Source organism: Lissotriton vulgaris, chromosome 5 (assembly GCF_964263255.1).
Source record: "Lissotriton vulgaris chromosome 5, aLisVul1.2, whole genome shotgun sequence".
In the NCBI taxonomy this organism is placed as follows: domain Eukaryota; kingdom Metazoa; phylum Chordata; class Amphibia; order Caudata; family Salamandridae; genus Lissotriton; species Lissotriton vulgaris.
In genome coordinates this window covers 1326261614-1326276249 of record NC_141693.1, presented here as the reverse complement: position 1 = coordinate 1326276249, position 14636 = coordinate 1326261614, and the positions used below count along the sequence as shown (strand labels likewise).

Here is a 14636-nt window from a genome sequence, read left to right as displayed (position 1 = left end):
GGGGAGTTAAGTTTGGGTACTACTGTCGGGACCTCTGTGCTGCTAGGACGAGGCTCAACTCGACGGCTTGGTGACTCTGGACTTCCTGTCGGCTGAACTAACTGAGCAACCCGCCTTGGGGGATACGTGTAAGACTGCCTACACTTGCGGCTGGTGAAGCCTATTGTTCACTTACTCTATCGTATTGCAGCATTGCCTCGTCTTAATTTACTGCATTCCCACTGTGTGGGATCATCTGTGCACCCTATGTGGTACCTTTTGTTCACTGTTTTATTTCTCTATGTTTGCAAAATAAAAAATTTAAAAAATAAATAAAAAATAAAGCCTTACCTCACTAGAAAGAGTTTCCGGTCTATCCCTACACCCACGTTACAGGGTCATTGTCACTCCATGGGACTCTATAAACCCCAAAATGGGGGACAAACTCCTTTAACAGAATTTTAGCTGTTGTCAGGGCTGTGTTGTCTTTGGTTGAATACGCTTCTACCCACTTACTAAAGAAACAAATCACTACTAATACATACTTCAAATTATTACAGCGCTCTAACTGAATATAATCCATTTCAAGTGCTTCGAAGGGAACCTGGGGTGGAGAAAATCCACCAGTAGGGGTTGATACTCCCTTCCCAGGATTGTGCTGTAGTCATATCATGCAATGTTTAACCAAATGCTCAGCTGTTTTCCAAATGTGCTGATTATCCCAAACCTGGTCTAGTTGGGAGATAATGTTTTTGGCACTAACGTGAGAAGGTCCATGAGCGATGGTTACAAAGGGCAGTAAATAAACATAAGGCAACTTCCATTTCAGCATATCTTTGAACCTCCAACATCCCTCATCATCAAACTCTCCTTTTTTCCATTCTGCCCTTTCTTGTTCCGTAGCTAACTGCTGTATTTCTTTGATCTCCATATATATATATTCCCACCTTTCAGCTTGGGATCGTAATACATACATCCTACTCGTGTGTATACTTGCCATATTTCTTGCAACTTAATCTGCGAAGGCATTTCCTTGTCCCACTTTGTCTGTGATTCTCTTGTAGGCACTACATTTGATAATAGCTGCACTCTTTGGCAATGTCAGGCAGTAAGAAGACTATTTACGAACTCACCATGCTGTATTTTAGAACCATGGGAGGTTAGGAATGGATCACTGAAATAATATAGACTGCCAAAATATCGACCTGCAAAAATATTGTTGCCAAAATATCGACAGACAAAATATCGACTTTCTATCTACAAACAGGTAAGTACAAAAATATCGAGTGTTAAAAATATAGACTGTCAAAATATCGATTTTTTTATGTCTTTAAAATAAGTTAAAACTATTATAATATTACATATATTTAATATAAGCATTGTTAAAATTATTAAATAAATGTAACAGAATTACATAATTAATGTAAATTTAAAAATTAATAATAATAATACATATATATATAAATACATGTTATTAATAAAACATATAGAATATATTTACCGTGGCATAGCAAAAGGTTTAAATTTAATGTAACCACTCCAGTGGGTGCTACAGTAGAGAAAGCGTACACCTGTACCCCAAAAACCCAAAACTGACCCTGAACCCTAAAAATATCCCTGTACCCCAAAAACCCAAAACTGACCCTGAACCCTAAAAATACCCCTTTCCCCAAAAACTGAAAACTGACCCTGAACCCTAAAAATACCCCTTTACCCAAAAACTGAAAACTGACCCTGAACCCTAAAAATACCCCTTTACCCAAAAACTGAAAACTGACCCTGAACCCTAAAAATTACCCCTTTACCCAAAAACTGAAAACTGACCCTGAACCCTAAAAATACCCCTTTACCCAAAAACTGAAAACTGACCCTGAACCCTAAAAATACCCCTTTACCCAAGAACTGAAAACTGACCCTGAACCCTAAAAATACCCCTTTACCCAAAAACTGAAAACTGACCCTGAACCCTAAAAATACCCCTTTACCCAAAAACTGAAAACTGACCCTGAACCCTAAAAATACCCCTTTACCCAAAAACTTATTATTTATTTTAAATTAATTACCAATTATATTTTAATTATTTACCAATTATTATTTAATTAACAATTAGATTAAATTTACATAATTAATTAATTATAATAAAATTACTTCCCACCCTATTCCCCTATAAACACACAACCCGCTACAGAAAATAAATTACAAAATATTAATTATTTATCAATTATTTATTTTAAATTAATTACCAATTATATTTTATTTATTTTCAAATTATTATTTAATTAACAATTAGATTAAATTTACATAATTAATTAATTATAATTAAATTACTTCCCACCCTATTCCCCTATAAACCCACAACCCGCTACAGATTTATATTACTCAAATATTATTAAATATTAATAACTTACCTTATTTTCGATATTTTTGTAGTCTATATTTTTTCTAGTCTATATTATGTCTAGTTTATATTTTTGATTCGATATTTTTGCTATTCTAGTCGATATTAGTCGATATTTTTGTTGTCTATATTTTGTCTAGTCGATATTTTGTCCAGTCTATATTTTTTCATCGATATTTTGTCCAATCGATATTTTGGAATCGATATTATGTCTATTTACCGTTAGGGAATACCCTTTCCTTCCAAGGTTTGCCAAAATCATGTGCCACACTAAATGCATACTGACTGTCTGTGTAAATGTTCACTGATAATCCTTCACTAAGTTCACAGGCCCTTAAAAGCGCAATACGTTCAGCTGCTTGGGCATATTTTTGCAGAATACGGGCTGTTTCTACCACAGTTTGTAACGTGGTTATGCATAGGATGCAGAGGTGGTGCCATCAGGTAATTTCAAGCAGAAACCATCCACCCATAATTCCCCCTCAGGATCTAACAAATGTTTATCTTTAAGATCTATTCTTCCCTTAGTTTGTTCTTCTGTCAGAAAAATTCAGTTGTGCAAATCATGAGTTTGTTCAGCCGGCAAAGGTAACAATGTAGCTGGGTTCAATGTCAAGCATCTCTTGAGTGTGATATGAGGTGAAAAGAGCGTAAGTTCGTACCCTGTGAGTCTTTCGCTAGTCAGGTGTTGTGTCTTGGTCTGATTAAGGAGGGCATCTACGGAATGTGGTACCATAACCATAAGCGTGTTAATCAAAACTATCCCCTCAGATTGTCGTATAGAAATGGCTGTGGCTGCAATCGCTCTAAGACAGCCTGGAGGTCCTCTGGGCACTGGGTCCAATACAGCCAAAAAATAAGCACCTGGTCGATGCTTACTACCATATGGTTGTGTTAAAACTGACAATGCACATATTCTCTCTTGTGTACATATAATATGAAAGGCATAGCATAGTCTGGAGTGCCTAACACTTGAGCAGAACAAAGGGATGCACAAAGCTGCTGATATGCTTGTTGACATTCTGATGGTAGAGGAGAGGGAGTGTCTTTAGTAACAAGGGAAAACAAAGATTTGATGATAAGTGAAAAGTTGGGTATCCACTGTCTGCAATAGGAAGTAATACGAATAAGTGCCCTGACTTCTTTTTGAGTACTTGGAATAGGAATTTTTAGGATAGTTTGGATCCTGTCTTTAGTGAGAGTGTGGCCTTCGTTGGACAAGAGATGACCCAAATAACTGACTTCAGACTGACAATATTGCAACTTATTCTTAGAGACTTTATGTCCCTTAACAGCAAGATGATGCAATAGAGAAAGAGTGACCTCTTTACAATGCTCAACTGTGTCTGCTGCAAGCAAAATGTCATTGACATATTGCACAAGTGTAACTCCAGGTGGCAAATGAAGTTCATCCAACTATTGTTTAAAAGCCTGACTGTAAATGCTAGGACTTTCTGTATAACCTTGTGGAGCTCTACAAAATCTAAATGAGGGGCCCCTTAATGAGAATCCGAAGGAATATCTACTACCTTATATATAGGAATAGAAAAAAAAGCATTCTTGAGGTCTATAACAGAAAATACAGTGGCTGTAGGTGGGATTAATGTCAACAAGGTTGAAATATCAGAGACAACAGGAATCACTGTTTTGTTTACTTCTCTTAAATTAATCACGAACGGTAAATCTTGTCTCCTGTTCCATCACCCCGTTTTAGGATGGGGAGAATGGGGCTATTGCATACATTAGAGGAAACTTCCTCAACAACTCCTGCACGTATCATGTCGTCAATGATAGATATTAGCGCATCCTCACCTTCTCTCGATATTTTATATTGCGGGACCCTTGTAAGGAAGCACCCTACCGAACCTGTATGTATACTGAGGAAATGTCCATTCTTCCCACATCTGTGTCAGCAGTAGTCCAAACACATGGAGGAACAGAATCAAGATCCGAACATGAAGAGAAATTATTTTGTTTAGGCAATGTCTTTTTCCCAAAAATGACACGTACTATGGATGGGGAACAATGTATGGTATCATGAAAATATTTCCAAAGATCAAGTCCCATCAAATTATCAGGAGCATGTGGGGGTAGTAAAAAGGGGGCTGAAGCAATAAAATTCCTGCAAAGGCAATTTTTGGGACACAGGGCTAGGAGTTGGTGTTCCATCAAACCCTATTGATGTAATTACTTGGCCAGACAAGGGTATCCCAGGGACCAGTTTCTGAGATATCGCTCTGCGTGTCGCCCCTGTATCCACAAAACATTTCTGATCCTGCCCAATTATGGTGGCTGTTATATAGGGCCCTGACTGGTCTGCAGGTATCTCAACTGGTCCTCCTTGTCCTACGCTGTCCTAGGCAAAGTGCGTTCCCACAGTTTCTTCTGATTCTCAATCCTCCATAGAATATTCATTATTTTGTTGATCAAAGTAATTTTCTGACCTATTTTTCGATGGAGCATGAGCTTGTTGTAGCTGCTATCGGGGAAACTGGAATTCCCCGGCTACCATTCGTTTGTCCCATTCCTCTTCCACCAGCAGCTAAAACAGGACATGCGGAAAGCCAATGTCCTTTCTCCTTACAATAAGCACTCCTAGTGGAGTTTGTCTACGTGGTGCCCCTACTGGGGGTGCTTGTCTGAAATTCTGACCATAGGTTTGGCTACGACCTCAACCTTGGGGTCAATAGGCCTGGACCATCATTACCTTAGTTTTTAATTCTTTTTGTTTTCCTTCTTTCCGTTCTTGCTCAGTGGTCACCTGATTCTGATAATACTGAGTCATATCTAATATAGCTTTCAGGGTTACCGAAGCCCATGTACTCTCAGGATTCTTTAAGCGAACAGATATCTCAGGAAGTAAATTTCCCACAAATTGATCTACAAATAACTGCGCACCCGTTGGTGTAGCAGTATCTTGCCCACTAAAATCGTGGAACACTTCTTCAAAGCGAGTAAGGAAATCAGGGACGGCCTCTCCCTGTTTTTGTTTACAAGCAGTGAGAAGTCCCCAATCTATTTTCCTGCCGGAATCATCGTTTTTATATAAGTAAGTATGTTACCAGGAAGATCCAGTATGAGCTGACTAGGTTCTGACCAGGTTTCCTATCCCTGTCAGCTGCTATGATAGCAGTCCAGTCTCCTCCTAAATCAGCAGCATGCTCCTGTTTCCGAGTAAGTCGCCACACATCCAGTGACAGGATCATACCAAAAAACATATATATATCAGCTAAGGTCATGACACAGGAATCAATGGCTGCCTGTACATCATCATGAAATCCTCTAGGATTTTTCCGTATGTCTGGAAAGGAGGCTTTTAAAGTGAATACATCCGTCCTTTTCCAGGGCGTATATATCCAAATGTACAAAAAATGGGCTCCAGCATTGGGACTATTAGGGTCATCATTATCTGCATTCCCTCTTCCAGGAATGAACTGTGGCGCGGGTTCCCTCATGGGTCTTATTCGAGGAGAGGAAGAAAGTTTGTTACGATATCCAATTATTGTTGCTATGGCAGTGTTAACTCACTGGGAAGGCTCCTATCTGACACTGACGATTAATAGCTCTAACTTCATCGGGACCATTCTGTCCTGTAGTCATCTCCCATTGAACTATAAGTTGATGAGAAGGCTTATTTACCAGACAAAGAAGCTTGCCCTCTAAAAAATCCTGTATCTGATCTATCATTTCTCCTACCTCCATTTCTAAATAACTTAACCATTTTAATACTATCAACCTTATTGCGTCCTGACGCAACTGAGGTACAGTAGAACAAAGAATTCGAGGGGTCAAGACAGATCCAGAAAGTACGGGATCATCAGTCATTTCAGGTGCAGTGGCCTGGATTGGGGGCGCAGTGGCGCAGGATGGAGGGGGTAAGGGATGTACCAATACTGGTTGAAAAGTAGGGAGTTGGACAATGGCGGGTAAAGGTGTTGGAACTGGAGGTACAGGGGGAACGACATTTGGTGGTCCAGGGGAAAGAGGTATTAAAGGTACATATGGGGTGGGGGTCGTTCAATCAATAATCCATCAATATCTGAATTCACCTCTTCTTGGTGGATTTGTGCTGTGTCGGTGTAACTATATAGTTCTTAGATATTAGCAATCTATGCTCTCGGTCTAAACATTGCTTCATCTCCTGAACTTCCTTATGCTTCAATTCCTTATACTTTTGATACCTTGTCTTCCTTTACCATATTTATTGTATATCTCAAGATTTGGCTTACCTTCTGGTGGCGCCGGCTGACTTGCTTCCAAAATGCTCTGCTTATCACAACAGCAGCATCAAAACTTCCAAAGTGTGCTAAATACAGGCATGTTATATAAGATATAAAAAACTTATAAACAGAGAGAAATTAAAAAATATTCTCACATTACCAGTAAGAAAATGTTTTAATAAATATCAAATAGTAAGTTCCAAAGAATGTTCAAAACAAATTCCAAACAGATTCCAAACAAAATTCCAAACAAATTCCAGACAAATGCCAAAGAACCAAAAGAACCGGTACAATACAAATCTACCTTATTCGTAGTCTTCAAATCCCACCTATCGATCCTCCCTGAACCAAAGGAATGAGCGTCCGAGGGCCCCAGACAAGGTTATCAGCCGCCAGGAAGCTCAGAGTCGGAGAGCTGAAAAATCACCTTGGACATGAGAACTAGTCTCTTCAGGTGGTGCGCTCCTCAGTGAGGTTCATCTTACCGACACAATCTCCTTCCACAGTCCGACTGCAAGCCTTTAATGGGGCCCCACGTTTGGGCGCCAATCTGTGGAAGCAGATTATTTAAAACCCACTGTTGCAGGGGTCACCCTTAGTCCACGGGTTCTTAACAAGTAGGGAGGAATCAACACTGGAGTGAAGTACAAACCAAGGATGATTTATTAGCATTCATGAATGGAGGCTCATCCGACAAGCACCATTGAGATACTCTAGGAGAAAGCTCAGTGAACGGTGGTTACATGGGTTGTTATAGCAAAAGATCACAAACAAGGGACGCCCAGAGGTAAATAGAGCTTTGTGAAGAACACACAAATGAGGTAACAGTAAGAATCAACAGCCTTGGTGTCTTGTGCAATTGTCACGTCCTAAGGCTGCATAACAAGACATGCTATCTGAGTAAATTTGCTTGAGGCTTTACCATTGTCTGAAACACCCAAAGCAGACGCCAGCTGTTCTTTTGCGATGACTCTGCATGTATACACAGTTTACAATGCCCCAATCCAGATTCTTTTACTCATGTTTATACAGATGCGGTGTCAAGGATAGAGCCGGGCTGGAAGTAGGGCAGGGGTGAAAAATGAATGAGGCATAGCTTAATCAAAACATTGAGAGAATCAGATTTTACATTAGAACAACATGGAAGCAATATTGAATGCTCATGAACCAACTTACAGGAGCAATTGATGTCCTTTTTGAGCCTTATAGATTTCTATTAAAGTTTTATAGAAAATTATTCTATGAAAGGGGACCAACTACGGAAATTGCTTAAAAGGAACGTTAAATTTCGGATGGGGACAGGAGCAAGTAAATTGTTTTGCATGTATCCCGAAAGAGATTTTGTAAGCTCATTGCTTGAAACCATTCAAAATGAATGTTGACTTTATTATTTCAGATTTTGGCTCAGAACAAGGGGAAATACAAGTAGATTGTGGCTTATGCTTTGCGTACTCTCACCAGGCAGAAAGAAATTCTGTAATTGTAAAAGAACTATTAGCAGCATCTTAAGTTGTGCAGCAGTGTAGGTTATACATTAGTCGAAGAAAGTTTAAATTATGAATGGGTCACAAATCTTTAGTTACCATACATAGGCCAGGGGTAGAAGGAATTTATCTCCCAGGTTGGCAAGGGTGGCTTCTAAACTGCAAATGTACCATTTTGAAAGTGAATTTGTTTGAGGCAGGGATAATGTGATAGCAGATGGATTGTCACAACTTCCTGTGGGCTGTGAAACCCAGGAAGCAGAGAGTAAACCAGTGGAATGTGATGTAGCATTCAAATATTAAGATGTGTTGTGTGGTATGGGTGGAATTATGGACCATGAAGTGTTGTTATCATAAGAAGTGTGAAGAAGGATCCTGAATTACAATTGATTATGACATATATTAACAAAGGATGGCCCAGTGTACGGGTGATGAGAGGGAACAGTGCAACATTTTGGAAATGAAAGGAGGGCTTGTCATTGTGCTATGACGTGGTATTATGAGGTGATGAAATCGTTCCACCTATAGTTGTAGGTGAAATGTTGGTGAACTAAGGTCATGTGGGATATGGGGGTATGTCCAGTACGAAAAGAAAAATGAAGGAGAAGTTTTGGTGACCGGGGATTGACGCAATGATAGATCGAGTAGATCGATGGGTAAGGAATTGTACCATATGTGCACAAAGTGACAAGAGATTTAAACCATGCAGTGTATCCTTGGTCACAATGGAGTTGCCAAATAGACCTTGGAGGAAATTAGCCATAGATTTCATGGGAATATTTTCCACGATATCAACCAGGGTGTGTTATGCTATTGTACTGATTTGTTATTTTACTAAATGGCCAGACTTCGGATGGTTGGGAAGATTACTACGGATGTGGTAATAGAATTTTTGGAGGACGTGTTTATGAGGGAAGGAGTGCCTCAAGTGCTGGTACCGAATAATGGGATGCAGCTAACAGCTGAAAGTTTAATTATCATGGTGTTAAACATTCCAGGGTAGCATTGTATCATCCTGGTGGGAATGGTCAAGTTGACAGATTCAAAAGGATCATTAAAGAAGCAATTCAACTACCATTGAAATCTAGGATCCTGAGATTTTCGTGAAAGAAATCACTGCAGAGTATGCTTTTGTCGTATAGGGAAGCAACGTATTTGGTTGCAGGCAAAATGCTTTTTGAACTTTTGAGAGGAAGGAAACCGACCCCCAGTTTAGTGCCTTGGTGATTAATGGAGAAGAATTGTAAGAAATTTGGCAATGTAGGAGAGAATGAAAAGAGGCAAAGAGTGAAACAGCATTAAATACGCACAAGGGAATACCATTGTATTGGTAATGATGCTCCTAAGGAAGTGAAAGGGCAGTATGTCTGTATCTAAATGCCAGAATTTGTGGAAAAGGGGTAATCTTGTTGGTTAGAACTGGTAAAAATTAGTAAAGTATTGGGAAGTGCTGCCCAATTAGAGGATGGAATGATATGGAATGTTCATCATGTATAGGTGTGCAAAAATTAGAGAATGAAGGGGCCTATTACGATGGCAGGCGACCTCAACCTAGCACAGGACCGACCGCTGAAGTTGCGGTTGTCCCGATAGGCAAACATGTATGCGCCCGCCACACTGGCGGGTGCATCCTCGACATTAACATTGTGGCGGGCGGTGCTGTAAGCAGCACCAGCCGCAATGGCAATGCCCATGTTGAGCATTGCCATGCACAACGTGACAGGCACCGCGCAGTGCCTGCCACCTTGTGCATGGCATTGATGGGGGGTACCATGGGTACCCCCCAGTGCAGCCACCCACCCCCCCTGGGGGGCCCGCAATGTGCCCCCGCGGAGATTTCCCCCATGCCTTTCTATGGCGGTGTCTCCGCCATGGAAAGGCATGCATCCTAATATGGATCGCCACCATATTGAGTCCCCAAAAGTGGCAGACCGTCTTCCTGTCCGCCACGGTGCCCGCGGAACAGGGACATTTGGCGGCCGGATCGCCACTGTTGGGCCGGCGGTGTCCACCACTGGCCTGGTGATGGCGATCCACTGGGCATAATGGGTCCCTTAAAAGTTGTGAAAATGCTTATCTAAAACTACAGTCAGCAAAAATGAAACTTGGAAAATGCTGCTTTGGCTCAGGCCTGTATTCTTTGGATAATGCCTGCAGCCATTTTCTTTGTGCATTCAAGTCTATGTACACAAATCTGTATGTGAAGGCCTATCTATGAATTCTGTTTCTTTGTGTTACTCTTGCACATTTCCTCCTTAGTACTAGCCTCCAGGAACCTGAACCGTGGTTACTCTGGCACAATTTCTGGAGGTATTGCTAATTGGGACTGTTTAGAGCATCTCCGGACAACGAAAATGATCATTGTACATATACCCATTAAGACGATCAATTAACAATACCTCATGTTTACCAAGGCAGTCAGGACAATTGGTGAAGATGCCTCCAATGTAATCTCAACACCGCTCACAAGGTGCTGTACATTGTAGCCTCCCATTAAGACATGTTGGATATATACCTATACTCTTATCTCAACGACTAACAAAAGCATATCCTCTCAAGGAAAGTGCAAAAATGTACTGTTAGTGCCAAAAATCGATAATGTCACACCTTTTCTGGTGGATTCAGGATTCCAGTGTCTTTGAAGGCCAATCCTTTTGGTGTCCCGTCTTTCAGGTAAACATGAGTATAGCTGAAGATATGAGACTCCACATAAATCATATGAAGTTGATAGTGATATTTCTAAGGCAAAATACATTTTCCGTTTGTAAGAGAATGGACAGCTTACCATATAAATAGCAGCCAACGCATTGGCAGTGTCTATTTAAACACCATCACATTCACTGTGTTTAGGCCTTTTGTTTGGAAAAAGCATATTCATACATTGAGCATGTTTTTCATGCTTTAAAAATACAAGACAGTCACTAGTTTTCGTAGTATGGGGCCCACCTGGCAGCAGAAAATGATTCCCTCCATATAGGATGGTTGTGGAAATGTCTTCACACTGTTCAATTGAATCCTGTCATTCACAAATCTCTACAGACGTTCAAGAGTTTTAGCAGCTCAAAGGTGATTATCATAGTCTAGTTTTGACAAAGACCGATTTAATACTATGTCCTTAATTCTGCTTTTTAACCGATTCCTGGTAGTTTCTCTGGTTCTTGATCTCTTGGATCATCAGATTGGTTTGATTTTCCACCCTTACCAATGTTGAGCGTTAGAGCCTGGTTCCTGAAAATATAGCATGTGTTCACCTGGTATTGCACAATGTGATGTTATGTGTGTACCAGTTCTAAACTGCATGCATGTCTCAAGACTGCTTGATGACCACAGCCGGATGAATCTGTCTGCAGTGGGACCTAAAATGATGTTTGTTCTAGTTGATCCAATGCCCATTAGATTCCCAATGTTAGAATAATGTTCTTATTTGTTACCTTTGCTTCAAATTGTAAAGCGCTCTGATATCCTTCGGGATCAAGTTCGCGCTATATAAAACTTTATAAATAAATAAATAAATAAATTCATTAAGCATCATTATAAAAACAGATGTATTTTTTATTTGCGATTGGGCTATTAAAAATGACCCATACTCTTTCAGATCTATTTGTTGCTGGTGTCTTTACTTCAGTGTAATATCTGGTGGATTTAGGAACCGTTGTTGAGTCCTACAAACAGTATCACTCAGATTTTCCTAAGGGGTCTGTAGACCTTATTGCTTAAAAGATAAACCATTTAGAAAACTGTTTGATGAAGTTTGCCATTTGTATCACTCTATAAATGATCCTACTCTACAAATGGCATTTCAGTTATTACTTTCATTCTTATTGCCCAAACTAAAACAATCTATGCCATGTTGTGGCAGTGACTGTTTCACACCGAAAACAGTTAGCAACAATCACCTCAGCAACAATGGTTAGTCTTCTTCAAACGACTGATATTTAGTTTTCCATTAAGTTAAAATGTTACTCAGAATAATTTCATCTTATTTGTGAGATTTTGACAATATATTATTTCAACCAGCACATAATGTTCTTTCCTCAAACCAGGTCTCTGTGCCACCTCAGTTGAAGACTCTTAAATTCGATCGTTCTGTTTGGAATATAAAGTGGCTTTAAGGAAGATCCCAAGCAGCAAAGTGGGCAAGGCTCCTACTGCCTGATTTTGGATGGATGCATCTTCCCACAAAATTGTAGCCTTTGGACAGGAAGTTTGTGCAGCCTATTTTCTTGAAGCCTAGTCTTACAAATTCAGTCTACCTCGCGCAGCATTTTCCGGGCTGTAGAATAGATTTCACAGACTTGTTTAGGAAGGAGGGAGAGCAAGAATGACCATGTAAAGAAAATACCTTATGGTGTTTCTAGAACTCTAATTCTTGCACGCCCACCTTCCCAAGACCCATGTTATCATTCAGCATAGCCTATGCTCCAACCATACGTTCCAGAAAATACATGATGCTGGCTAGGATGGTTACTAGTGCAGAGTGAATTAATACATGCACTGCAGGAGTATGTTTAAACCATTGGTGATATGTTTAGCACTCTAGGTTTTCGTGCGTTGTGTTTCGTTTAATGGTTTGTTATAACCTGAACTCTCTTGTGTTTATTACATTTAACTTTCTTGCTTTGGTGAATTGATGGAGTGGATTTTAAGTAGCTTAGCACAGCCTTATCTAGGGACAAGAGCCCTCATTTGTAAGGCGATTTGCATCTCTGGAAAAGCAGTAGTGTGTTTGGACCGTAAATATTCACCCCCAAACACCTAGGACTAAGGTTTAGGATGAACCTGGGGAGTGGCTGACTTAAATGGTGTACTTGCACAATGTAGCAGAATTGTGTGCCTATCCTGGGTTGTCTTCATATGTTGGTCGTCTCAGTCTCCTATGTGGAGTCTGTGCTTAAGATGAGCCCTTCTATTCTAGTATTCTTCACTCCAAGTCTAAAGCAGGTTATTTTGTCTGAATTTGTGCTTGCAGTAAAATGCCCACAAATGCTGCTCATTATATGAGTAGCAGCTTTGTGCACTCAAATGTGTACCTGGGAAGCCTTTAAATAATTTTTCTCTCAATAGTTCTATTTTTTTGGTGTCATAATTTTTTATTGGAGATAAAAGATAGTCAATTTTATAGGATACCAAACAATATAGTAAATCATAAATCACTATGTGACAAAGAATATACATCTGTAATATTTTAAAGAAGGGGAAACAGAAGAGAGAAGAAAAGGGAAGAAGGGAAAAGGAGAAGGGAAAAAGTCTCTCAATAGTACTGTAGAAAATGCCTTGGATTGTTGTTTTTCCTGTCACTCCATACTTTTAACACCTTTGTTTGTCTAACTTTATGCTTGTTACCGGCTGACTTGGAACCAGAAATATAATGCTCGCCCTTGATTAGTGCTCTTTCCAAAACCGTATCCTCTTCTTTTTTTGTAGTTGATGGTTTCTGGCATGAGGTGATGACTATAGACGAGACCATGAAGAGTAAAGGAGAGCGCCCACAGCAGCAGATAGCACAATTTGGTCAAGGTCAAGATATTACCACCAACAAGGATGGAGGTGTTCTGAAGGTAAGTTGAGTAATACTATATCCTATCTCTCCTTATTTCTATGGCTGATATTCAGATCATCATACACTGGGGCACAGCACGTGGATTTTCTCAGGTTGAAGACATTTAAAGGTTTCCTAACTGTGAATAATTTTCACAGTGAAGTAGATGTGCAAATTGTGCAAACTCTAATAGCTTTTTAAGACCACCTTACTTGACCTTGTATCTGTCTGTGCCCTGCTCTACTGTCAAAGAGTACTTTGTACTATTGATACCCTGGGCTTCATTAGGGGATCATACTTGACTTCATCAACTTTTACTGCTACTTTCTCAGTTTTCTAAATATGTTTAGATTCATACTACAGGTGTGAACTTTGGTGTGCCTTCATAGCAAGTGTTTTCTTCGCCTGTATGTAGTTAGGTGGAGAAGGGGAAAGTGGTATGTTGTTAGCCAAATCATCGTTTTTACTGTATATACTGTATGTAGACAGGAATCTCTCTGCACACTTTCTTCTCTTTCCAAAATGGTGGCCAGGAATTTTTGGGTTCAATGCCTAAGACGATTATATCTTAGCATACGCCTTGGAGGAAATGCTGCACCCCTGGGACGGATGGTATCCTTCAATTTGAGAGGAAACTAAATTGCAGGGAATAGATGTACAGATGGAAGCAGGAACGTGCATCACTTGGTCCCTGCTTCTTTGCTGGATGATGAGCTTGGAGTGCTTTGACCAATGAACAGTCAGCTCTTCTCTTCACCTTACATAGTGTACATTCATAGTAAATACAGATACATATTTTCAAAGAAATCGTTAATTACCACCAACCTGAAGTTGGTGATAATGTGCGATTTCTTAAACCAAAATCGCACAACTTGGGTGCTTCCTACATTGCATTTAAGGAATCGCAATTTGCGATTCCTTAAATGCATTTGCAAAATAGGGAAAAATTTGCGATTCCCTATCTTGTGAGGGCCTTTTAGGCTGATACATCCCAAAAGGCTTCTTCCAGTTTCTCA

General features: G+C 40.0%; 1 protein-coding gene across 4 annotated transcripts in view; it reads left to right on the top strand.

Moving 5' to 3' along the window:
• The window catches only part of FKBP5 (FKBP prolyl isomerase 5), a 940582-nt gene that overhangs the window by 112967 nt on the left and 812979 nt on the right, over nt 1-14636 (top strand). For all 4 annotated transcript variants that reach the window (XM_086923252.1, XM_086923254.1, XM_086923255.1 and 1 more), the window contains exon 2: nt 13506-13639. In XM_086923252.1, the coding sequence (XP_086779378.1) occupies nt 13529-13639 (111 nt within the window). In that variant the 5' untranslated portion in view covers nt 13506-13528. The remainder of the gene's footprint in view (nt 1-13505; nt 13640-14636) is intronic.